At 40.1% G+C, this 26,310-nt stretch overlaps 1 protein-coding gene across 7 annotated transcripts in view; it reads right to left on the bottom strand.

The window, feature by feature from the left end:
* The window catches only part of TPD52L1 (TPD52 like 1), a 107,953-nt gene extending 82,442 nt beyond the window's left edge, over window positions 1-25,511 (bottom strand). For all 7 annotated transcript variants that reach the window (XR_013534908.1, XM_008994979.5, XM_035296623.3 and 4 more), the window contains exon 1: window positions 25,305-25,511. Coding sequence is in view for 6 of the 7 variants with exons in the window: in XM_008994979.5 (XP_008993227.1) it covers window positions 25,305-25,323 (19 nt within the window). In the remaining variant the exon portion in view is untranslated. The remainder of the gene's footprint in view (window positions 1-25,304) is intronic.
* Between the last annotated feature and the right edge of the window lie 799 nt (window positions 25,512-26,310).

Below are 26,310 nucleotides of genomic sequence, written 5' to 3'. Positions count from 1 at the left end.
AAAGACAGAATCTGTCCAAAGATCTATGGTTTGTCCCATGCCAGCGTAAACTGGTAAGTCCTAGATATTCATAATTATCTGTGCTGACACAATTTAGCATCCATTCATAGTTCATCAGACAAACACTATGTATCTCCAGAATCTATGCAGCTCCTTATGCTGATCATTTAGATCAGATATTATCAGGTTTACTACTTCATTACTGCAAATTAATTACTATAGTGTATAAGTAAATAAATAACATTATAATATTAACGTCGTATTCATTACTGGGTTCACTGCCATCAGATTCTTCAGGTTTCCAGATCTTAAAGGAAAAAACAAACTGTAGGCTTGAACTCAACTTCTAAGAATACCTTAAACTATCATTTTTTCCCTTTCATCCGGTTTTAGCTTTGTAACCTGCATGAGAGCAACACTACCCTCCTTCACACCACCAGAAAGGGCTGTGAATACTCACAGTTAGATGTACTGAAAAGCATTCAGCAAATATAAAGAGCTAGGCTAATAGCAAGTCATTTGGCTGCAACTCTGTGGGCCTCCAAAGTAGGAAGCTGCTGTGATTCTCTTGCTTTATTTAAAAGAACTCTGAGCAAGTAAATAGAAAATATTCTTCATACCTGAATGCATCATTAGAAGGACCAGGAAATAAGTGTTTTATGAAGATGTTAAACATTCTCCTTCATGTTTTCCACTGTAAGCCGAATTCTCCAGAATGGGGTAACTAACACTCTCCTTTACATACTCTATCAGGAAAGGCTGAATAGCCCTCTATCTAGATAGATAAATAGACAGATAGATAGATACGTAGATAGATAGATAGATATCTAGATAGATATAGCTATATGTGTGTGCATGTTATATATATATATGGTAAATATATATTTAAAAACTATGTACCACATTTAATTTGCAAATTCTTATACGTGTCAGTGTCAGTAATTTCAGGACCTTTAAAGTTAGGGTTAATTTTTGATCAATTTAAAAAAGTTATAAACTGTCCTTGGCACTAACTGTGTTCAATTGACCATAAGAGGTGGTAGAGAATTCTGGGAAAGACTCACTTTCAAATAAATTTGTAAAAATGTAATAGTACAAGCCTGCCTTTATTTTCCTATCTTCCCTCCCTTTTACCTTCTCCCCATAAAAGAATCAAACTGGCATATAACATCATATATGATGAAGTAATAATTACATAGAAATAAATAAGGGCTTGTGCAGCAGTTATTTAAAATGACAGAGGGAAAGTGAAACATTTGAGTACTCCCAAAGCCTCTGAGTACAGCAGTGACCCACGTGATAAAGCAAGAACTGAGGAACAGCGATAACCAGAGCCACAGATCAACGTTAGGAAAAGGCATTGTCAGAACAGCATCAGAGTTCCGTCCAGTGATGGATACAGGCGTACTCAGACTACAGGTAGAAAGCAACCATTCTTGTTGAAGTGGCTTTCAAACACCCTCCCTTAACAAGATTGTCCTTAAGATGCTGCTCCCCAGAGCAGCACAGATAATGGTATAGTGCATGAGAGCAGAAAAAAACTTCCTTTAAGTAAGAGCTGCCTTCTTCACATTTCTATCTATAAAGAGAACACTAGTATTTAGAGTGGGATAACTGAATGAATAGAAAAAGAAGTAAGTTCTATTGAGTGAAAAGAAATAAATGAAAGTTTATCCAGAAAACTTGAAGCTATCCTGTGAAAATGAACTTATGCCTGAATATACACCGGCATGATAAAATGATCGGGATTGTAAAAATAAAAGAGTGGTATCACTCGCATTATTCTAAAGCCTAAACACAAAGGGAAAGGGACTATCTGCTTGTGAAATGCTTAAGGGATTTTTAAAATAAGCATTCTACCATTAATAGTAAGGAAAACTAACATTCATATAGAGGTTCTTAGTTTAGACAGTGCTTTGGGCACATGGGGATTCTTACAATTCCTATTCACACTTGAGGAAGTACAGTCTTTGAGCAGTTGCCTGGAACCAGGAGGCTGAGTGGGACATGGCCCTGTGTCACTGAGCTGTACTATTCTGCTTTAAACAACATGTACTGAAGGACTACTTGGGTAACCCATTGTGTTTTGCAGGACACAATAATAAATTAGAAACAAAACAGATTTAAGACATAGTATTTGTCTTCTTGAAGTTCGCTATCATCTTAGAGAGCTAAAGTTGATCAGGAAAGTGACTGGGAAAATTGTGTCCAAATTTCAGGACAAAACCATGAGGGATGCCCAGAATTCAGACAGATACATCTCTTAAGACTGAGTGGTCTGAAGAATCTGAAGGACTTCAGGGCTATGTCAAAGGTCGTTACACTTGGGTGGGAAGTATGTTTACATATTTTAAGAGCCAAAGACATACAAAATCCAATCAAGTGATGTGAGGGCTGCAGGTTTCCTGTTGGAAGTTAGGGAGATGTGGACGAACAACAAGTTCAGAGTATTCACCAGGGTCAGCAGTGGGAATCCAGTCAATGCAACAAGCCAAATCTCCGGTCCTTGTACAAGCTCAGGTGTACTCAGAAGGGAACCCCTCTCTTTTGGAAGGTAGCCTCAATTAATTAATAAGGTCTCTGTGCAAAGTATTAATCCTTGAAAAAGGTAGCATCATCTGCAACCACCATTCCACCCATCACTCACATTTCACATCCTGCCTTCAATGATTTTTTTCTTTAACATTGACCAAAATCTGGTACATTATATCTTTTACTCATTTATGTTGCTTACTATTTTCCCCTTCTCTAGAATTTGAGCCTCACAAGGACAGAGTTTTCATTTTGTTTGCTAATATTTTTCCAGTCTAGAGTATTGCCTGGCACACACATATATTTTAGATAATTATTGAATGAAAAAATAAATAAATCAAAATCATAGAACTAGTGCTCCTGTGAGAAGACATGTGAATGTCTGGTATTTCATATTATGCTTGAAAGAATATGCTCTATTGAGAGACTATCAGAATTATAATTATACTTTTGCATGTTTAATTAGGTTAGTGACTTAAATTTTGGATTTTTAAGTGGAAATCTTACTAAATTTGTAAGTAATATTGGAACATTTAAAGATAAATTTTAGATTTACTTCTTACATATTTAAAGTTTATAAGATGAACTACTTAAATATTAAATTGAGTATATTAATTGAATTTGTGTATCAGTTAATATCATACTATTGAAATATCATATTTATCAAAGTCCCTTTAAAAGTAATGGTTAATAGTTGGTAATTTTATAAATAGTATAAGACTTGCAAGCTCCATTTAAAAGTGAAAGTTGTCTCAACCTGAAACTTTAATTAATAAAATGTTAACTTTTCAATTAAAAATAAGCCTTCAAAAAGTCTGTTCGATAAGACATATGGATGAATAACTGCAATGTGCTACAGAAGGTGAAGGGCTGATAATACAGAGAAAGGATCACAGGGCTGTAGTTAGAAAACCTCAGTCCTTTTTCTGGCTTTCCCATTTATAAGATACTAGCTCAGGCCAACTCCCTGATTCCACAAGTGCTTTCATCTACAAAATGTGGAGATTGTATTAGAACATTTATTAAGTCCTTTCCAAGTCTAAAGTATGAGGCTGCTTTTTAAGGAGATTCATAATGATTCAGAATGATTATGAAGTTCATAATGCTGTGAGAGTTGAGAAAAAAGAAGGATGACTTCCGGGGGAAAATCAGGAGTTCACTGTCAACAATGTGGATGAGAACTGACGAGCTGAAATGAGGGTAACAGCAGTGCAGGTGGACAAAACCCGCTGAGCAAATGCTCTAAACTAGGGAACGTAGAAAATGGGTTTGGAAAATGGGAAATCTGAGAAAATGGCTGATGGTGAGCAAGACATCAAGTCTGATCAGGAGTGAACTTCACCAATGTACTGGTGAATGTATCTCATAACTCAAAAAGCTAAGGTACCAGTAGCAGCTGTTACTCTATTCATTAAGATGACAGAGATTATTTTTTCATTTTTACATGTATGTATGTATGTATTTATTTATTTTTGAGACAGAATCTGGCTCTGTCACCCAGGCTGGAATGCAGTGGCATGATCACAGTTCATTGTAGCCTTGTTCTCCTGGGCTCAGGTGATCCTCCTACCTCAGCCTCCCAGGCAGCTTGGACTTTAGGCACACACAATTGCACCCAGCTAATTTTTAATTTTTTTTGTAGAAATGTGGTTTCACCACATTGCCCAGATTGGTCTCAAACTTCTGGACTCAAGTGATCCACCTACCTCAGCTTCCCATAGTTGCTGGGATTATAGGCTTGAGCCAACGCACCAGGCCGCCAGAGATAGTTTAATAATATAATAGATTTCTGCAAAAAGGATATGTTCTTAAACTACAGTCTGTCTTGGTTGCTTACATAAAAATAACCTTGTACTACTGTATTAGTATAAGGCCAACAATGACTCAAATATTCATTTTACAGATTCCATCTCAAGTTCTATAAAACTAAAAGAATAATCTGCTATTTCTGAAAGTGATTTCGTCTACCCTAAATTCTCAACAAAGCTAAAAATACTCTCCATTGAAAGGCCACTGAAATTTGGAGATGAATGGACTTGTACTCATCAATATTTCAAACCCTAGCAGGCTTTAAGGGAGGACTTGGGGAGATGGCACATCGAGGGAAGGAAATCAGCATTTTACAAGTTTAGTTCAGTAACTACTTGCAACATGCAGAATAATGTTTTTAAGCAACAAGAATACGGACATGTTTTTTCATAAATCTCTATAAACTAGCTTAGTAGAGCAGGCCACATGTGCAGTATAAAAGAAAAAGCCATCAAATTACTGTCATTTTTACTTCAATAAATGAGACTTCAATTTGTCAGGTTAAAATAACGTGAACAGGTGTCAATCCAAGGTCTGAGATTGCCCTGAAAATCAGCTGCCCTGGGCAGACCATCCCCATGGGGTTCAGCTATGTTCTCCCCTTCCAACTTCTTCTACTATGTTGGAACCTCCAAATCAAGACAGCAGAAGAACAGGGACACTCAGAACATATGGCTCAGATACATAGCTCATACTGCTAGTCTGTAAGAATGTCCTCAATATTTGTTTAGTGGAGACAGGGAGAAAATAAATGCCTATTTCTTTATAAAATATACATCAGCTGTCCAGTGACCTCTTTCCTTTTAACCTCTCCCATAACAAAACTCTAATCCCACAAAAATTTTTGAATGAGCAATGCAAAATGTACTAATTTTATCACAGGGGAAGCTAGGAGTTGGTTTATAGCATTTCTTGGGAAAACATTAGAAGTGTATCTTGTCCTACGTTTCTCTCCCTAGCTTCCAGACATACTGTTTTCTCTTATTTATTTTTCTCCATCTGGAGGTCAATCTTCGTGAACACTTGCCTCCCCAATTCCCATATTTTCCCCTTCCTCTCTCCTCCTCACTCTTTCTTAAGAAGAATACCTTGGTTCTACCCTAGATTCTATCTTTATGTTGACACACTTGGACACTTAAGCTTAAAATTGTCTTCAGGATTTAAGTGTTGGGAACAGCATTTAATACCAGTGGTACAGTACTGAAAATCTAATCACCCTAGCATTTCTTTAATTTTAGGAGCTTTTGTAAGAATTTATAATAGAACTTTTTAATACATTTCTTATAAAAGTTGAAATGTCCATGCTGGTCCCCTGCCTCGTTGGATATAATGCTACATGCACTCAATGCTATTCATTCATTTATTCATTGTTTCCCCCACATGTATTTATAGAGTGCTTTCCATAAACAGTCATTGTTTTAGATATGAGGATATAGTAAAAAAGAAAACAATCAAAGCCACTGTCCTCAAGGAGCTTAAATGCTAGCAGGAAAAAAAGTAAATAATTATGCATAATATAAAATGCCATCGTTCATGAAGAAAAATAAGGCAGATATATGATGATAGCATATACACACACATACATGTATATATGTCAATATATACAAACATATTAAAACCTTTCATTTTGTGCCTTATTTTTTGAAACACCTAAAATAGAAAGAGCTGAAATCAGAACACTTAGAGGTCTCAAGCATGGTGTTAAGTAACAGACACCAACCAGGGTTGTCAAAGTCCTGCCATCGAGGACATGAACCCTTCTCCTTGTGCTTTGCACTCCTTTCAGCAAGCCCGTCTTGTTATCGTCAACATCCAAGCCACACGAGACCGGAAATAGGATCTGCTAACTGAAGAGATAAGTGCTGTTGGCATTTCCCCCAGTGCTCTAAGTTATTTTGAGAAAAGCAATGGAAGTGTAAGCAAAACGTTCAACCTGTTCTGCCTCAAAATGTATACAAACAATGAACATTGCTTTGTGTGTCTGCTATGCAAATCTTTCAGCTTTCATCCCAGTAAATAAAGAAGGACCAAAAGCAGCATCCATTTAAAACATTTATTGTCTCGTTAGCAAAATTTCGGTCTTTTTAGTAGGTATAATTTATGCTTCAGATTTGCATGCAGGCCAAATAGACAAATTCCGTCAACTTACATGTTTATTTCTATCTTCAACCTACTCATCTTTCCTTAGCTCCAGAAAGCTATTTTTAACTTTGTGGTAGGTAGCACACGAAAATCCAACGAATTTTTTGATATAAGAATGCATTAAAAATAGTTACTTAACACCTAACTGCTATAACAAAAATAGGGTGGAAAGCTCACAAAGGAAAGAAGGACTTTGGTTCTTTCATGTCTGTTTCACTAGTCCCTACTTTGGCGCCCAGAGCAGTGGACGTTAAATGCATATTTCATGAGAAATTGACAAATGATTCTTCCTTTTCTCTTTCATTGCCATAATAGTACCCAAGAACAGTCATAAGCAATTCAATTGCATCATGCCATTTAATCATCACAAGGTCCACCGGGGGGCCCCCATTTCCACCATTTTGTACATGAGCAAACTGAGACTTTGGGAAGTTAAAGGTCACATCGGTAATAAGGGGACTGCACTGGGAAATGAATCCAAATCTTTGAGACAACATGTAGGCTCTTAATCACTAGACTAGGGTCCCTTTATATGACAGGCCCTTTACTTTGCTTTCTTCTGTGTTCTTCCCCCAACTTCCTTTCCTATGACCACAGTCATCTCAGACTGGAGAGAAACTGCTTATGTGAGTATGCAGAGTCATTCTTTAGAGAAGAAGTATTAGCGTCTAGAATAGCATTTTAGGACTTACTTAAAATATGAAAATATCTAACTTGACTGCAAACTTTCCTCATAGAAAAAAAAAGCAAACATAGTTTAAAGAACAGCTTAATAGATATATTTGTAAACATGTATGTACTCGTGTATATATATTTAAAAAGCACCACCTATTGAAGGAGTTTAAACAGGCTCTTAAGAATGAGCTGGACAGGATCTCAAAGGGAAACTAATCCAACCCTCTCGGGTAAGAAAGAGGTGAGCAAACAGAGGATCTGAGAAGGGAGGAGCAGAGTGGTGGTGAAACCAAGATCAGAAGCTGCACCTCCTAGCTCTGAGGCCGGAGCATGCTCTGCATCAGGCTGCATCTCCAAAGGGTTTGATCAAGAGAAAAATGGCAGAGAACAACAGAAAACAACTACCTAGAGAAAAATTTAGATTTACACTGGGGAGGACAACCAAGCTGCTCTAGAAACCATTCCTTGGACCATGTGCCTGACTCAAAGTGGAAAGTGCTTTGGCTTAAATGACTGAGCCAGGAACGCCTTTGTAATTAAGAGAAGAGAGAAAGGAAAATGGTGCACAGATTAATAGGAAGTTGGACTTTTCTTCCTCTTGGATTCCTTCTGTGGCATGTGCTCACACACACAGAAACACGTGGCAGCCATACCACCAGGGAGTGAGAAGAGACGTGCTGAATAAAAATTAAGGGTTACGTTCAATTGCGATATTGGTAGATAAACTCTGGTCTTGTAAAAATAACAAATCCAGAGTTGATTTATTCTTTTTTAAAGGGGAAGGGCAGGGAAATGAAGTAAATTTTTTCATTTGCTTATTCCTTTGTTCAAATTATTGCCTTCTTATTTATTTTTATCATTCACACAATTACCTAATAATGAGGAAAGTTAGTAGGAACAACCTGTTGATTTCAGTGGAACATTTACCAGGAGCCAGTAGACTTTCAAAAACATTATAGCTTACTTTATTTATTTAGTAAATTCTGATTGAACCTTTATTGTGTGTCAAGTCCTTTCTAGGTGCTGGAGAATAAGCAGTGACCAACAGCAAAATATCTTGGCTCTGCAGAACTAATGTTTAGATGGAGTGGGAAGAGACAACAAACAAAATAAATTATCTATATCTATATCTATATCTATATCTATATCTATATCTATCTATATATATATGAATTGCTATAAAAAAAAAAAAGCAAGCCAGGTGTGGAGTCTGGGTGACAGAGAAAGACTGTCTATTAAAGAAAGTAAAAGGAAGGAAGAAAGGAGGGAGGGAGGGAGGGAGGGAAGGAGGGAAAGAAAGGAAGGAAAAGAAAGGAAAGGGAAGGGAAGAAAGGGAAGGAAGGAAGGAAGAAGGAAGGAATAAAAAAGAAAAGGGAAAGAGGAAAAAGAAAAAGAGCAGGGAAAGGAAATAATAAGTGTCTCTGTGTGTGTGGCAAGGGGAAAGGATACCACTATAGAGGGTCCAGGACATGACCATCACCAACATTTGCAGAACCCAAGGCAAGAGCACAAAGATATACAACCCATCCTCTCTTCCCACACAGAGCCCTGCCCTGTGTTAGCTCTTTAATGCAACACAACAAATGACCATAGAGTTAGCTGCTTAAAACAACACATATTTATTATCGCAGAGTTTCTGTGAATCAGAAATCCAGGCACAGCATAGCTGGGTGTTCTGTCCAGGGTCTCACAAAGCTGCAATCAAAGTGTCAGCCATGCTGCATTCTCATCTAGAGGGGACCGGAGAAGTGTTTCAGGCTCATGCAGACTGTTGGCAGAACTCATTTTCTGGCAACACAGAACTAAGGAACCAGGTTTTTGTTGCCTTCCTTAGATCCTAAAAGGCACCCAGTTTCTAGAAGCTACCAACAGTTCCTGGCCACGTGGGTTTACCCAAATCCACTGTTTATCCACTTACAGGCCTTGGCTCCAGTCTGGCAAAATGGAGTCTTATTAATGTAATGTAATGATGGGAGTTACATCTCATCAGTTAGTCATATTCTATTGGTTGGAAGCAAGTTACTATCTTGCCCACACTCTAGCAAGGGAGATTATCCAAGAATATCAATAACAGAAGCTGGAAATCACTGTCTGCCATAAGCACCGACAGGCACCTTATACACATGAAGGTGGATGACCTAGTCTGTTGAGTGTACATCGTATCATCAGACATGAGTGGGCATCAGAATCTCCTAGAGTGTATGTTGATACACAGATGGCTCATTCTCAAAGTTTCTGATTTGGCAGAAACAGAAATGAGTGGGGCCTAAGAATCTGTATTTCTAACAAGTTCCCAGGTGAAGCTAATGATGCTGGTTGAGGAATCACACCCAAGGACTGGTTTCCTAGCCTGTATGTTCAAGATACTCTGACTGCTGCCCTCGAAATCAGCCAGCCCTTGGTCATCTCTTGGGGTGAGGAATATGCATTCTGGCAGCATAGTCTTCCCATGAAAAGCTCATGAACACTTGGTAACACACTCAGGGCTATTTGGATAGGGGATTCTGAGGACTCAGGTACCCAGAGCATGGTCTAGAAGAGGAGTTATAGGTTCTAGGTGAGCCTATGAGCCGCTCACTCTAAACAAAGGTTCAGCCAGAAGAGGGCTAAAGTGGGGCTCTCTAAAACCAAAGGCTCTTGAACAAGTGTCAGGAATGCGGAGGGTCAGAATTTTGCCCTACTTGCAAGCCAAGACATTAGGCTGCCAGTTTCATGGACGTTGGCAGAAGACACAAGACTTCTGGGTCATAGACAAAAGACAACTTACTACTCCTAGCAATAGGAGTACCCAGAGGAACATCCTTGTACCAGTTCTCTGAGCTCTAATTCCAAAAGGATGGTGTGACAAGAGCCGGGGTTACCTGTTAATGCAGTCTGGCGTGTTACTGGAGAGTAACGCTGAGATTAGGAAACCCCAATTTATATGAGAGCTGCTAGCAAATCTGCCCAATATTTGGTCTTTATCATCTTTATTATCCTGGGCAGTAAATAAGTCTTCCCCTAAGAGAGAAAGTTTCTATCTTTCAAGGCTGCATGATAGCCCCTATACAACTTGGGGTTTCCTAATCTCAGTGTTACTCTCCTGTAACACACCTGACTGCATAAATAGGCAATACCTGGCTCTCGTCACATCATCCTTTTGGAACGGAGGCTCAGAGAACTTGCACAATGATGTTACTGTGGCTACTGCTCTTGCTGTGAGTGACATGCAAACATCCTGGAAAAGAGAGTCCAGGGAAAAACAGCTGTTCATACCTTTGCTCGGAAGACGTGTTGTACAGAAACTGGACAAAGCAGGGAGAACTGTCTCTCAACAGATCCAGGTCTAGTTGCCAGATCTAAGGGTAGGAGGGACCAGCAACATTCAGGTTAAAAAAAAACAAAGAAGGTGTGGAAGCTGGCCCAGAAGATATCTGAGGAACAGTTTTGAAGCAGAGGGATTAATAAACTCAAAGGCTCCTATGAGGCAGTGAAGGGAATTAAGGGAGAGAACCTTAGGAAATGAGGTCCGGGAAGTAAAAGGGAAGAAGCAAAGGCCACTGTAAGGTCTTTGCCCTTTATTCTGAGTGAACTGAGGAGCTGCTGGAGAATTTCAAAGGAAGGAGTGTTATGATACACCATGATTGAGAGAGTCACTCTGGTTACTCTTTGGAAAATGGAGTGAAGGCAGTCCAGGACCAAGGCAGAGAGACCTGCTAGGAAAATCCTGCAGTAATGCACATGGGAGATGAGGAAGGCTGGTACCAAGGAAATACCAGCAGAGGTGCTAGGAAGCTTTCCCATTCTGGATACATTTTGAAAGTAGAACCAGCATGACAGTCTGGAAATGGGGTATGATGAGGGAAAAACAAAGCTAAACCTTGGAGGATAGGTTTTGGGCTTCTGCATTTGAAATGGAGTTGTCGTGAATGGAAATGGGGATGAATTTAGGAGGATGAGGGATATTTTGGAGGAGGGAGCTCAGGAGATCAATGTTAGACATATTAAGTTCAAGATGACTACTAGACACTCATGCAGCTATACCATGTGGGCAGTCTGAAGTTGAGAAGCCAGGTCTCAGGCCGGAAAAATAAATTTTGGAGTTGTTAGCACATGGATCCAATTCAAAACCATGAGTCATGAGATGGCCAACAGAGCTAGTGTAAACAGAAAGAAGCAGCAGGCCAAGGACGGATCCCTGGGGCAAGCCAGCGGCTAGTAAAGGAGACTGAGAAGAAGGGGGCGAACCGTTCAGTATCCTGGAAACCAAGTGAACAAAGTGCTTCGAGGAGCAGACATTGGGCAACACCGCCTAGATATGCTAGTAGGTCAATGAAGATGAGCACTGAGAATGGGCCACTGGACTTGATACTCTGAAAGAGAGAGACAGAAAGGAAGCAGAAGCTGGGGTAGAGAGAGGAAGGGGAGGGAGAGAGAATGGGGGGCAAGAAAGCCACAATGTGCAAGCAAGTGCTGACTTTCTCTTTTTCCAAATCTAATGGAATCCAAATTCAAAGCTATAATATGGGGCCATTATGTCTGCAGCATACCTAACAGGTTCTATTACATTAAACCAAAACATTTTCCCTCAGTTTTGGAGAGGGATAAAAAAAACAAATACAAATCCAAGAAGGACAGAAGCCAGTTCTACAGAGGCAGGTGTAGGACACCATCTGAGAGCAGGGGCAACAGTGAAAATTACAAGTCCTAATCTCAGAATACACTTCCTTCTTTGACAACTACTCTTGTTGAGAATGGGCTACGAGAACCTGGTGAAACATCTCATAAATGAATGGAGCCACACCAGATACACAGTAGGCCAATTTTCCTAAACAAGAATTTTCCTTTCCAGTAATGCCCTTTACATATTTAGTCAAATATGAGCAAATGATGAGTGCTAAAAGGGGTCAGCATTTTCCACTCCAAAATATGCCACAAGAGGTGTTTGTTTGTTTTCAAGACAGGATCTTGCTCTGTCACCCAGGCTAGAGTGCAGCGGGATGAGCACCTCCTATGCTCAAGTGACCCCCCCACACAGCCTCTTAAGTAGTGGGACTACAGGTGCACAGTACTATGCCTGGCTAATTTTTTTTTAATTATTAGTTTTAGTAGAGACAAGGTCTTGCTATTTTGCCCAGGCTGATCTTAAACTCCTGGGTTCAAGCAATCCTCCTTCCTTGGCCTCCAAAAGTGCTGGAATTACAGGCATGAGCCACCATACCCAGCCCATGAATTACTTTGAGCTGAAAACATTTTAGTTCCTGAAATGTTTTATCTGACTAAAAGCAGAGGTTCCCAAAAGAACTCAGCTGTCACAAATTCCTCCCACCAGGAGCAACTCTTTCGTCTCTTCTAGACATTGTCACAAACTGTCATATCTCCCATCTATTCTTCTAAGGGCCCATTTAGCTTTTTAAAAAAAAAAATAAGTCATTTGTTCTCTCAATATTGCCTTTTCTCCATCTCACTTTCCTATAGTAAAATGATATGGAAACTCAAATCTCATCACTCTTTGGGGTATTCATTTATTTCCATGACACCCTCGTGCAAGTAAAATTTAAAATAAATAATTTTGTAACCTTTTTCTCCTGTTAATCTGTCTGCTATCACTTTAATTTACAGGTGCCTACGCACTTAACCTAAGAGGGTAGAAAAAAAGTTTTTCCTCTCCTCCAATGCTGATGAGAGCCTTCCAATCATTTCAAATAAACTTTACAGGGAGCACAGATATCTTGTAACTTTCTGTTGGAGCTCTGGGATAGCGAAAGAGGAATAACAGGAGCCAAGGTCTATACTTCTTTCCAGGACTGACCTAACCCTTCAGTAAGAAAAACTATCTTTCCATGATGTCTTTATGTAGAAATGAGTCCGTTTTGGAAAGCAAAATGTTGGAAAATATTTATAGACAATGAGCTATTAGCTCTTTTCTCATTCATGCCTAAGTGAGAAAAATCAGTGAAAAACTACAAATATCCAACCATAGACTTTAAAACTGAGAGATCTGAAGAGATCTCCTCCCACTACCCCCATCCCAAATTGGCTTTTTCTTTTGAATGAATCAGTTCTGCTTCCGTGAATATGCTTGGGAGATGGTTAAATGAATAAAACATATCCATGTAAACAAGTAATTATAATACTCATGAGGCAATAAAAAGCTTTCTTTTTTTGGGTACTCATTGAAATTAGTTCTTTCAGCCAACATCTAAAGGATACAAATCCTACTTTCTGGAAACAAGCATGCAGATCCTGTGACTTATTTATTTTAAAATCCTGAGATGACTGGGTATGGACGAACACCAAGTAGAATAACATATTTGAACCATTCCATATTTGAACTGACTTTTCCTAGCAGCTGGTGATAAAATTCTATACTGGTTCTAAGAATTACATGTCATGTGACTTTTACAGATCTTTTTAATCTTGAATCAGTTCTGCTTCCTTGATCCTTGACAAGACACTCTTGCTATTAATGGACAGAAGAAATGTCTAATTATAAGAAAAATGTATTTCCAAGGAGTTGAAGAGTTTTCTATATTTTAAATATATGTCAGGGAAACTGTAATCTGTATAAGATGCAAATAATCGTAGGTAAGTTTGGAGATGAGGTGTAACATATACATGCATTTTTAGTGTGTGGTACATGGTCTGGCTAAGCAAAGTGCTAGATTTTTGCCTTTTGAGAAAGAAGCAATATGTTGGTGACTAAGGGTATTCTTGGAGATTTGTGGTTTTATTCTGGGAATTTCACTTCCTCTGCATCAAAATGCATTGCTTATAAACGATTCACACTGAGAGAAACTACTTAAAATTCATCTTTCCTTGAGGACCCAAAGCTTCCTTTTAGCCAATTCAAATTCATTAAAATGTTCCCCTGCCTTTCCTGGTACATTAACAATGCTTCTCAATTTAATGCATATATGTTAAATCATTACACTTTATTGCTAAAATATTCGATGAAAAGTAGGATGACAGATGCAAATATCCACATTTTGAGGTCATCTTTTATGTGTTCTTAACTGCATAGTAACTCAATAAATTTTTTCTTGTTTTACTTTTTTCTTGTAGTTTTTTTACATATGTATAAAACCATGCATATGCAGTTAAAATATATAAATAGTTATATATTTTTTCTTTTTTTTTTTTAAGAGATTGGGTTCTTGCTTAGCCTGGGTTTGAACTCTGGATCTCAAGTGATCTCACTGCCTCAGCACCCTGATTAGCTGGGACTACAAGCACTCACCACGATGATCAGCTTAACTCAGTAAACTGAAGAAGGGACTGGCTTTATGGTGTTGTTGGGGACATTCTGCGACAGCAGTAATGGTGAACCTCTGCCTGCAGGGAGAGCATGCCGCCTGATTGATGACTGAGGCAGGTGCCCTTTTTTCTACACTTGCCATGTCAGACCGTGAAAATTCAACACAGAAATGGTTAGAGTAGCTTAAGGACAAATCCACTGACTGCTCATTTTTCTCCACAGTTTTATCAGGTATTTTCTTAAAGTAGGTATTGTGCTAAGATGCTTGGGAGATAGTTAAATGAATCAAACATATTCATGTAAACAAATAATTATAATGTTCATGAGGCAATAAAGCACTTTCTTTTTTTGGGTACTCATTGAAATTAGCCCTTTCAGCCACCATCTAAAGAATACAGATTCTACTTTCTGGAAAGAAGCATGCAGATCCTATGACGATTATTTATTTTAAAATCCTGAGATGACTGAATATGGATGAACACCAAGTGGAATAACATATTTGAACCATTCCATATTTGAACTGACTTTTGTTTGAGCTGATGATAAAATTCCGTGTTGGTTTAAAAATCACGTATGATGATTTTTATAGAATTCTTAGAATTCTTCATCTTGAAAACAGAACAAAAATAGCAAGCTGTTGATAAATGAACATCCTCCACCCCCAACTTGACATGTCACAGGGCTTATTTTTAAAGATCTCAGGCCACATTCATATTCCCAGACTTAGACCTTGCTCACATATACAATGAACTGTACAATTAAATTCTGCCTCTTTAAAACCTCTTCGATCGTAGAGAAAATAAAGCAAAATTATTATTTAAAACTTCGTACAAGACTGCTTATGCATACAAAGTCCCTATAAAATGGTAGTTGAAATCTCAAGGTATGAAGTCAAACTTTCTGATTTCAAATACCAACACCAACATCTCAAAGTTGTATGAGTTGGAGAAAATTGTGTAACTAAGTAGCCTGTCAGTTTCCTCATCTTAAAATCAAAATGTTACCTTCCTTGTGAGTTTGTTGCAATTATTACTATTATTTTGAGACAGAGTCTCACTCTGTCATTCAGGCTGGAGTGCAATGGCACAATCTTGGCTCACTGCAACCTCCACCTCGTGGGTTCAAGCGATTCTCCTGCCTCAGCCTCCTGAGTAGCTGGAATTACAGGCGCCCACCAGCTTATTTTTGTATTTTTAGTAGAGACAAAGTTTCACCATGTTTGTCAGGCTAGTCTCAAACTCCTGACTTCAGGTGATCCACCTGCTTTGGCCTCCCAAAGTGCTGGGATTACAGGCATGAGCCACTACCCCTTGCCTGTTGTACTTATTAAATAACATGTTTGGAGTTTTTGTTTTGGTTCTTTTTTTTTTTTTTTTTTTTTAAAGGCAGGTCTCTGTCTAGCCCAGGCTAGAGTGCAATGGTGCAATCATAGTTCACTGCAACCTCAAACTTCTGGACTCAAACAATCCTCCCATCTCAGCCTCCCAAGTAGCTGGGAATACAGGCATGCATCACCATGCTCAGTTTATTTTTCAACTTTTTTTGTAGAGGCAGGGTTTTGCTCTGTTGTCCAGGCTGGTTTTGAACTCCTGGGCTCAAGTGATCCTCCTGCCTTGGACAACCAAAGTGCCAGGAGCCACTGCACCTGGCTAAATAACATGGTTTTAAAAAGGCATAATATGGTATTTGACATTTGTAAAAACACTAAAATATTGTTGTTATTATCACCCTCAATGTGAATTAGCTCTAATTAGCACCTTACCACTCAGAAAATTCCATTAGGATGGAAATATGTCCTCTCATCAGTTCAAGGTGTTAACCCACAGGCATGACTTTCAACTCTTTTTTGCCTATCCTCCTGAAAGGATGACCCCACGTCAAGTTCATCTTAGCCTCCCCTTTGCACATATGGCACAGCACACATTAAGTCACAGCACAGTATAGTATTTATGCCCATTCTCTGGACTCATTTAGACTTGGAGTTGAATCCTGATTTCTTCACTTAATTTTTCTTACTCTTAGTTTCCCTGTTTATAAAATGAGTTGAAAGTAAAGGTATCTACCTCATGATGCTATTATAAGGTTTCAATAAAATAATGGATGCAAAGGTTTCAACATATGCTAATGAAAACAACAGCAAACATTTATATACTACTTGCCACGTGCTGGGCCCTGCTTTAAGAACTTTGCATGTATTAACATGTTAAATCCCCAGGACAAGCCTATGATATTGGAGCTATTACTATCTTCACTTAACATATGTAGAAACCAAGATCGAGAGAAATCACTAACTTGCTCATGGTCATGTTAATGGTACATCACATGGCGGAGTTAAAATCCTGGCAGTTTACATTCATCCCGGGATCTTAATCACTATGCCCCTTTCCCTCTCGATAGTATGTGCTTGTCAAATATTTGCTATTACTATAGTAATCAATAAGTATTTGTTAAAATATTTAACAAATCAATATCTGCTGAAGTATTTATTATTTACTAAGAAGCAGATCTCATTATGTGCCACAAAATAGAGTCCTTTGCTTCTAAGGGTTTGAAGAAATTATCAAATTCTGCCTACCCAGGCTAACTAATAAGGTGTATACTCAAGAAGGCAATTCAAAATATGTTCCAATATACTATAACAGCTGTCATTTGTATAATTATATTTTAAAATAATGTAAAATAAAATAGTAGTATATAATTTGTTGCAAATAACTGACTTCGTCTAAAATATACATTATCACCTATTTCAAAACTTTTACTTAAAGAGGAAACAAAACTATAGGAGGTAGCTTGGAAGATAATATAAGTAGTCTTCATAGTACTCTTAAAGATCATAAATCAAAATATATAACAGCTTGCTTCCATAGTTTGAGGACAATTATTATGATGCCTGAACTGCAATATAAAATTTTAACTATGAAACATAAAATGCAAATAAGTTTTTCCTTGGATGATTTAATACTTACAGACATATCTCACTGCACTTCATTTTATTGTACTTTGCAGACATTGTTATTTTTACAAATTGAAGGTTTGTGGCACCCCCAGGTTGTACAAGTCTATTGGTGCCATTTTTCCAACACCATGTGCTCACTTCATGTTTCTGTGTCACATTTTAGTAACTCTCCCAATATTTCAAATGTTTTCATTGTTATTATGTCTGTTATGGTGATCTGTGATCAGTGATCTTCGATGTCAACATTGTGATTGTTTTGGGGACCCATGAACCATGCCCATATAAGATGGTGACCTTAATCAATAAATCTTGTATGTGTTCTGACCGCTCCACTGGCCAGCCATTTTTCCGTCTCTCTCCCTGTCCCTGACAGTTTCCACTCTCTGAGACACAATATTTCACAACATTGTTATCCAGTTAATAGTCTCTATAATAGTCTCTAAGTATTCAAGTGAAATAACCCTATAATAGTCTCTAAGTATTCAAGTGAAATGTAGAGACTCTGTCTCTCACCTTAAGTCAAAAGCAAGAAATTATTAAACGTAGTGAGGAAGGCACATTGAAAGCCACGACCGATCAGCTTTGATTCAAGTTGTAAATGTGAAGGAAAAGTTCTTGAAAGAAATGTAACATGCTATTCCATTGAACACAAAATGATAAGAAAGTGAAATAGCCTATTGCTGATAGGGAGAAAGTTTGAGTGCTCTGCATAGATCAAACCAGCCACAACATTCCTTCAAGCGAAAATCTAATCCAGAGAAGTCCCGAACTCTCTTCAATTTATGAAGGCTGAGAGAAATGAGAAAGCTGTGCAAGGAAAGTTGAAAGCTGGCAGAGATTTGTTCATAAGATTTAAGGAGTGAAGTCATCTCAGGCCAGGCATGGTGGCTGATGCCTGTAATCCCAGCACTTTGGGAGGCTGAGGCAGGTGGATCACCTGAGTTCAGAAGTTCAAAACCAGTATGGACAATATGTTGAAACCCCATCTCTACTGAAAACACAAAAATTAGCCGGACATGGTGGCAGGCACTTGTAATCCCAGCTACTCTAGGAGCTGAGGCAGGAGAATTTGCTTGAACCCAGGAGATGAAGGTTGGAGTGAGCCGAGATCGTGCCACTGCACTGCAGCCTGGGTGACAGAATGAGACTCCATCTCGAAAACAAAAAGTCATCTCTGTACACAAAAGTGCAAGGGGAAGCAACACGGGCTGATGCCAAAGCTGCAGCAAGCTCTTCAGAAGATCTGGCTAAGATCATTGATGAAAGTGGCTACAGTAAACAACACATTTTCAATATAGATGAAACAGCCTACACTGGAAGGAGATGCCAGCTAGGACTCTCATAGCTATAGAGGAGGAGTTGATGCTTGGCTTCAAAGCTTCAAAGGGCAAGCTGACTCTCTTGTTAGGGGCTAATGCAGCCGATGACTTTAAGTTGCATGCTCACTTACTATTCCCCAAATTTTAAGGCCCTTAAGAATTATTCTAACAGTAGCCAGATGCAATGGCTCATGACTGTAATCCCAACACTTTGTGAGGCCAAGGCAGGAGGATCGCTTGAGCCCAGGAGTTCAAGGCTTCAGTGAGCTATGATGATCCCACTGCACTTCAGCTTAGGCAACAGAGCAAGACCCTTCATCTATGAAAATGCAGATACAAATAAATAAAGTAATTATTCTAAATCTATAGATTTAGAAAATGTGCTCTATAAATGGAACAACAAAGCCTGGATAACTGTTTACAGCATGGTTTATTGAATATCATAAGTCCACTATTAAGTCCTACTACTCAGAAAAAAATATTTCTTTATAAATATTACTTCTGGTTGATAATACACTTGTATTAGTCCATTCTCATGCTGCTAATAAAGACACACCTGAGACCAGGAAATTTCTAAAGAAAAAGAGGTTTAATGGACTCACAGTTTCACATGGCTGGTGGGCCTCACAACCATGGTGCAAGGCACTTCTCACGTGGCAGCAGGCAAGAGGACATGTTCGGGGAACTCCCCTTTATAAAACCATCAGCTCTCATGAGACTTATTCACTATTATGAGAAGAGCATAGAAAAGACCTGCATCCTCCCAACAGCTCCCTCCCACGACATGTGGGAATCATGGGAGCTACAATTCAAGATGAGATATGGATGGGGAGACAGGTAAACAATATCCTACCTGGTCACCCAAGAGTTCTGATGGAAATGTACAAAGAGATTAACATTGCTTTCACACCTGCTAACACAGCATCTACTCTTCAGCTTGTGGATCAGGGAGTAATTTTGACTTTCAAGTCTTATTATTTAAGGAATACATCTCATAAGAATACAGCTACCATAGATAGTGATTTCTCTGTTGGAACTAAGCAAAGTAAATTGAAAACATTCTGGAAATGATTCACCATTCTAGATGCCATTAAGAATATTCATAATTCATGGGAGGTGGTCAAAAATATCAACATTAACAAGAATTTGGAGGATGTGGACTCCAACCCTTCTGAATGAATCTGAGGAGTTCAAGACGTCATTGGAGGAAATGAAGTGCAGATGTGGTAGAAAGAGCAAGAGAACCAGAAGTGGAGCCTGAAGATGTAATGAAATTTATGACATTTTAATCTCCTTCTAAAACTTGATTGAATGAGGTGTTGGTTCTTACGGATGAGCAAAGAGTGGTTTCTTGAGATGGCATCTACTCCTGGTAAAGATGTTCACAGCATTGTTGAAATGATAACAAAGGATTTAGAATTATATAAATGCAGTTGATAAAGGAGTGGCAGAGCTTGAGAGTATTGACTCCAATGTTGAAAGAAGTTCTACCGCAGATAAAATGCTATATCTATATCTATATATCTATAGCATCACATGCAATAGATAAATCTTCCTGACAGGAATAGTCAATCTCTGTGGCAGACTTTCTTGCTGTCTTACTTTAAGTTACCACCGCCACCTCAGCCTTCTGCAACCACCATCCTGATCAGGCAGCAGTCATCGACATCCAGGCAAGACGCTCCACCGGCAAAAAGATTATCGCTCGGTGAAGGCACCAATGATCGTCAGCAATTTTTAGCAAAAAGGTCTTTTACATAAAGGTATGTACCTTTTTTTTCCTTAGACATCATGCTATTGCACATTTAATAAACTACAGTATAGTGTAAACATAAATTTTATGTGCACTAGAAAGCCAAAAACCTTGTGTGACTCGCTTTATTCCAATATTCACTTCCTTGGGGTGATCTGGGAATTACCCACACTATCTCCAAGGTATGCCTGTATAAGAGACTGGACCTGCTGCTATTTGACAGAGGGAAGCAAGGTTATTTTATCATTTTATAACAAAATGCCATACTTCCTTTACAAAGCAAGAATTTATTTTCCAAGCACTATCAATAAAAGTGATGTGATTATATTCATTTTTCTAGAGTGTCATCCCTTGCTTCCTTTTCTCTTCTTATTTTCATTCATCTATTTTTCATTTACATTATCTTGTTGCATTTCACGTATCCATATAAATTGCCTTATGTACTTCCTGAAACAAGATAAAATCATACAAAGTATAATGTAAGGTATATATGACATTCTCATTTAATGGACTTTGCACACAGTAGGATTAATCTGATATTTATTGCTTTATTTCATTCATGGACATCTGAGAATCTTCTTGAGTGGATGTCTGGATATAAAAACTAGTTATTACAGTAAACTGAATAATGGCTCCTAAATATATCCTAATCTCTGGAGCCTGGAAATGTTACCTTGTGTGGAAAAAGTCTTTGCAGATGTGATTAAGTTAAAGGTCTTGAGAGAGAGAGAGAGAGATTATCCTGGATTATCCAGGTAGGCTCTAAATGAAATCACAAGTGTCCTTATAAGAGAGAGGCAGAGGGCGGTTTGACGCAAACAGAAGAGAAAGCAGTGTAACCACGGAGGCAGAGAGATTAGAGTGATGCAGCCGAAGAATGTCGGCAGCCACCAGAAACTGAAAGAGGCAAAGATGGTTTCTTTCTTAGAATCTCCAGAGGGAGGGCAGCCCCACCAACACCTTGATTTCAGCCTAGTGATAGTGACTTTGGAATTCTAACCTCCAAACTATGAGACAGTACAATTTTACTGTTTTAAGCCACCAAGTTTGTGGTAATTTTTACAGTGGCCATGAGAAGCTAACAGAGTAATTAATTTGAATATATGCAAATGTTAAAAGGAGACAGTGTTCCTTGTAACATTGAAGATGCTGGGAAAGGCAAAAACAACAAATTTATTGCCATTTAGAATGATAAAATATCGAAGCATAGTTTAAAAGGATCAGGAAGTTTTTATTTCAAAGGACTACCATATGTTTCAGGAAAACGCTACATTTCTAACATGTCAATTATCTTAAAGCAACATTATCTGGTACCAGTGGAAAGCAAATAGGAATGCCATTCTCCTGTGGACATCTCACTCCACGTTGTTCTCCAGCCACTCTTCAGTGAACCGCTCCCCTCATAAGCCTTACCACCTTCCCTGAAAGTCCTTTCGTTTTGCTGGAAGTAATCTATTCTTTTACAAAGTCAAAGAACATATTTGGATAATTTCACCTGTGGGAAAGTTTCTAGTGCAGTAAGTGGCTGCACTTACTGAGCTACATGAGCAAATAATGTCCATAGCACCCTGGTGGCTTCCTGGACAATACGAAGCACAATTCATCAGCACCTGCCTGTTTAACATCACTTATTCTTATTTGTCTCTTGATTAGCAGGCAGAAAGATAAGCTGTCTTCACCCTAGATAATTATGAAATAAACTATGCTGAAGGTGAAAACTTACACTTGGAAAATCACAGGACTGTCTTAGCTAGATTCTAAGAAGTAAATCATTCATTTAGCCAGAAAAATGTACAAGTGGAAAAAAGATTTCTCTTTAATACATGCTATAGGCAGTTTGTGAAGTTTTTTCTTAAAGAAATATGTCTGCTTTCTAAATAACAAAATGTCTGAAAATGAGAAACTTAAAATGCTAGGCAAGTGAGGATTTAAGAGTAAGTATCCTCCATTTGATTGTACAAATAGGAAGCTGGGGTCATCTTTGACACTGTCCCCCTGCATATTCAATCCAATTTTGACTTTTCTTAAGATTTTACTTATTTATTTTTTGTTCACTTTTTGTTTGTCTGTTTTTGAGATAGAGTATTGCCCTCTTGCCCAAGCTGGAGTGCAGTGGTGCAATCACAGCTCACTGCTGCCTCAACCTGCTAGACTCAGGTGATCCTCACTCCTCAATCTCCCAAATATCTGGGGCTACAGGGAGGCACCACCACACCTAGCTAATTTTTTGTATTTTTGTGGAGACAGGGTCTCACCATGTTGCCCAGGCTAGGCTTTTATTCCTGGGCTCAAAAAATCTATCTGCCTCAGCTTCCCAAAGTGCTGGAATTACTGGCATGAGCCACTGTGGCTGGCCTTTTTTTTTTTTGAGTGAGGTTCTCACTCTTGTCTAGGCTAGAGTGTAGTGGTGGGATCTTGGCTCACTGTAGCCTCTAACTTCTGATCTCAAGAGATCCTCCCACTCCAGCTTTCCAACTAGCTAGGCCTACAGGCACATGTCACCACACTCGACTAATTTTGGTTTTTTTTGGTAGATATGAGGTCTCACTATGTAGTCTAGGCTGGTCTTGAACTCCTGGGCTGTGATCCTCTCACGTTGGTCTCCCAAAGTGTTGGGATTACAGGCATAAGCCACTGCACCAGGCCTCTTAAGTATTTCTAAAATCTGTTCACTTTTCTCATATCCATTTGCCTTTTTACTAGTCTTCTTTACCCCCCAACGTTTTCAACTAGTCATGAGGGGAAAAGAAGTGCACCACAGGGCAGCTGGAGAGTCAGGTGGGGACTGAAGTGTTACCTTTCCTCCAAAAGTCACAGGCTTTGTGTGAGAATGGGTCCCTCACCACACCAACTTCTCTATTCCTTATCTATCTAGCTGTAAACAAGGAATTTATTAAAAAGTCATGGCAAAAATCGAAATTACTTTTGCACAGACCTAGTACCTCCCATGCTTGTTTCCTATCTGTAGAATGGGAATGAGAACATGAACTACCTCATGGGACTGCTGTGCACAGGAAATGAGTTCATCAATACATGCAAAGCACAAAGAACAGAGACAGGGACATGATCAACAATCTGCTCTCCTGGTTACTGCATGATAGGGTTATAGCTTTTCAGGCTCTCGCTGCACTCTGAGGCCCTTTCTTAGCATTCACATGGCAGTGATTTTACATGGTATTTTTCAAATGGCCATCACATTAATATTTGTCTCTTCCTCTACTGTAAAATTCATGAAGCAGATACCAAGTCTGCCTTTGCTCTTCTTAACACAGTGCTTGGCAAAGGAAAGCACTGAAATATTTGTTAAGTAAATCTTTTAAGTAAAGCAAACCAATAAAGCAAACCAGTGACCCCAGTGGTTACCAGTCTGTAGTTTGGGACGTCTTCAGAAGTTCTCCGAATGTTTCCTATCTGCAATAGTTCTTCTCCAACCTCACTAATAGAATCACCTCAGAAGCTTTCAAATATACCCATGTTCAGGCTCCAGAGATTACATTTTGACTGGGATGGGGTTGGCCAGGGCCAGTATTGAAGACTCTAAATAATTCTAATATGCAGGTCAGGTTGGAAAGCTCCGGAGCTGCTATCATCAGCTTCAGTTCCGGTGTGAAGGCCTCCAATCCGATCTCTGCTTTAGAATTTGACCAACTACGGGCACCCTTGGTTGAATTACCCTTTCCTATCTATCTACATAATAGAGGGAAAATATGGGAAGCGGCAGCTTAATGGGCAGGACATAGGCGGATGGAACAAACGAGTAAGGCTCCTGCTGTTCAGACAATTGTAATCCTGGCAGCAAACCTGTTGGGCGACTCCCGGCCCAGGCACTCGCCAACCCACTCTCATTCAGAGCGTTCTGCCCCTAGAGGGCGAACACATTGGGTCATGAACTTCTTCTTTTTCTTCTTTTTTTAAAATGGGACTTTATTTATATTAAGAGCCACCACAGAGTTTCCCACGGTGTAAAAGATTGGTGGCGATGATTGCCTTAAAGGCTGAACTCCGCAACCCGTCCCTTCTGCGCGTTGCTCCCGAGGTAGATCACTGAGTCCTTTGCCTTCCCACTTGCCTCTCGCTCCACATCCGCCCACCTCTGCCCCGTCCACGGTCCGTTTACCCCCATTCTTGAACGATTCCATAGGAATTCCCCAACCCAGTTTCAAGGGTGACCCCAAGATATGAGGCCGCCCTTCGTAAAGCCACCGCAGGCTCCTTCAGTGGGCAGCCTCGGGAGCAGGGAGCCGGACGGCCGGGGGGCCCCGTGCGCCACTGGGGGCAGAGGTCCCCCCCCCGATCGCGGGAAACCGGGACTCACGTGTGGTTCTGCGGGAGGTCAGGGGGCCGCACTCTGGGGCTCACCCTGGCCTCGGAAGGCGGGTCCCGGCGCGGGAAGCCGCTGGCGTAGGCTGGCTGCGGAGCCACCCCCTCGGCGGGCGATCCCCTCACGCCCTGACTTGGGAGCCAACAAGCCGCGAGTCCACGGCCCTGGGCGAAAAGAGTCGCATTCCCTTCCTACTCCCTCAAGGGAAAGGGACCGAAACGCGCATTCCGGACCCCGCACAACAGGTCCTCCGGGCACCCGCGAGGCTGGGGAGGTCGGGGGCGACTGACTGCGGAGAAGGTAGAGCGTTCCACGGTCGCATTTCCTGCAGAGGGGCCTCTCCACTGACGGATCTCCTGTTACTTTACCGATCCCCAGACCCACAGCAAATCCTGAGTTTGGGGAGCAGGCATCATACCGAAGGCGCGGGGGGAGTGGAGTTCTGGACGCGTGGCATGGCACCAATCTGTTCTGTCCGGGAGCGAAGTTAGGTGGTGCAGGAAAAGAGCCTATATGCGCGCCCCAGGACCTGACTCTTGGGGCGATAGGCGTCCACTTACCTTGTGCCTGCGCCTCCATGGTGGCTGACTTCGAGCTGAGGACCACAGGGACACCCCGGTGCTTCCCAGAGCAGATGGCAGCTGTGCCTGGGCTCAGAACGCAGCTGACCCCGCCGCTCGCTCCCACTCCTGGCACGGGTGTCGTGAGCGCTGCGCGGAGGGGACTGGGACTCAGGCAGCCGCCACTGGCCGCTTCTGATTACCTCCGCCCCTTCCAGTCCACCTGGCCCAAACCAAGCTGGAAAGAGCTCGCCGCTGGGCGCCACCTGCCGGCGCTCTGCACGGCGGGCGGACGGCACCCTCTCCCGGCGCTCTACCGGCGAACCGCAGAGATATTGCAGGTTAGGCTCCAGACCCCCGCAATAAAGCGAGCAGTGCAAAAAAATGAGTCACACGAATTTTTCAGTTTCCTATTGCATATAAAAGGTACATTTACACTACGCTGTAGTCTAAAAGAGAAATGTACATAAATAGCTTAATTTTAAAAGATATTTTATTTCTAAAAAAAAAAGCTAAAGATCATCTTCACCTAATGGAAATCTTTTTGCTGGTGGAGGGCATTGCTTGGATGTTGACGGCTGCTGATTGATCCTGGTGGTGATTGCTGAGGGCTGGAAAAGCTATGTCAAGTTCTTAAAATGGGACAACAATAAAGTTTGCTGCAACAATTGACTTTTTAATGAAAGATTTTTCTGTAGCATGCGATGCTGGCTGATAGCATGTTATCCACATTGTAACTTTTTTTCAAAATTGGAGTCAATCATCTCAAACCCTGCCATTGCTTTATCAGCTAAGTTTATATAATTATAAATCCTTTGCTGTCATTTCAACAATGCTCTGAACAACTTCACCAGGAGTAGATTCCATCTCCAGTAACCACTGTCTTTGCTCATCTATAGGAAGCAACCCCTTAACCATTCAAGTCTTAGGAGATTGACCAACTTAGTCACATATTCAGGCTCCACTTCTAAGTCTAATTCTCTTGTTATTCCTACCACATCTGCAG

This window comes from Callithrix jacchus, chromosome 4 (genome assembly GCF_049354715.1).
Source record: "Callithrix jacchus isolate 240 chromosome 4, calJac240_pri, whole genome shotgun sequence".
Lineage (NCBI taxonomy): Eukaryota > Metazoa > Chordata > Mammalia > Primates > Cebidae > Callithrix > Callithrix jacchus.
Note: the sequence above shows the minus strand (reverse complement) of the source record. Positions and strands in the feature narration are given on the sequence as shown.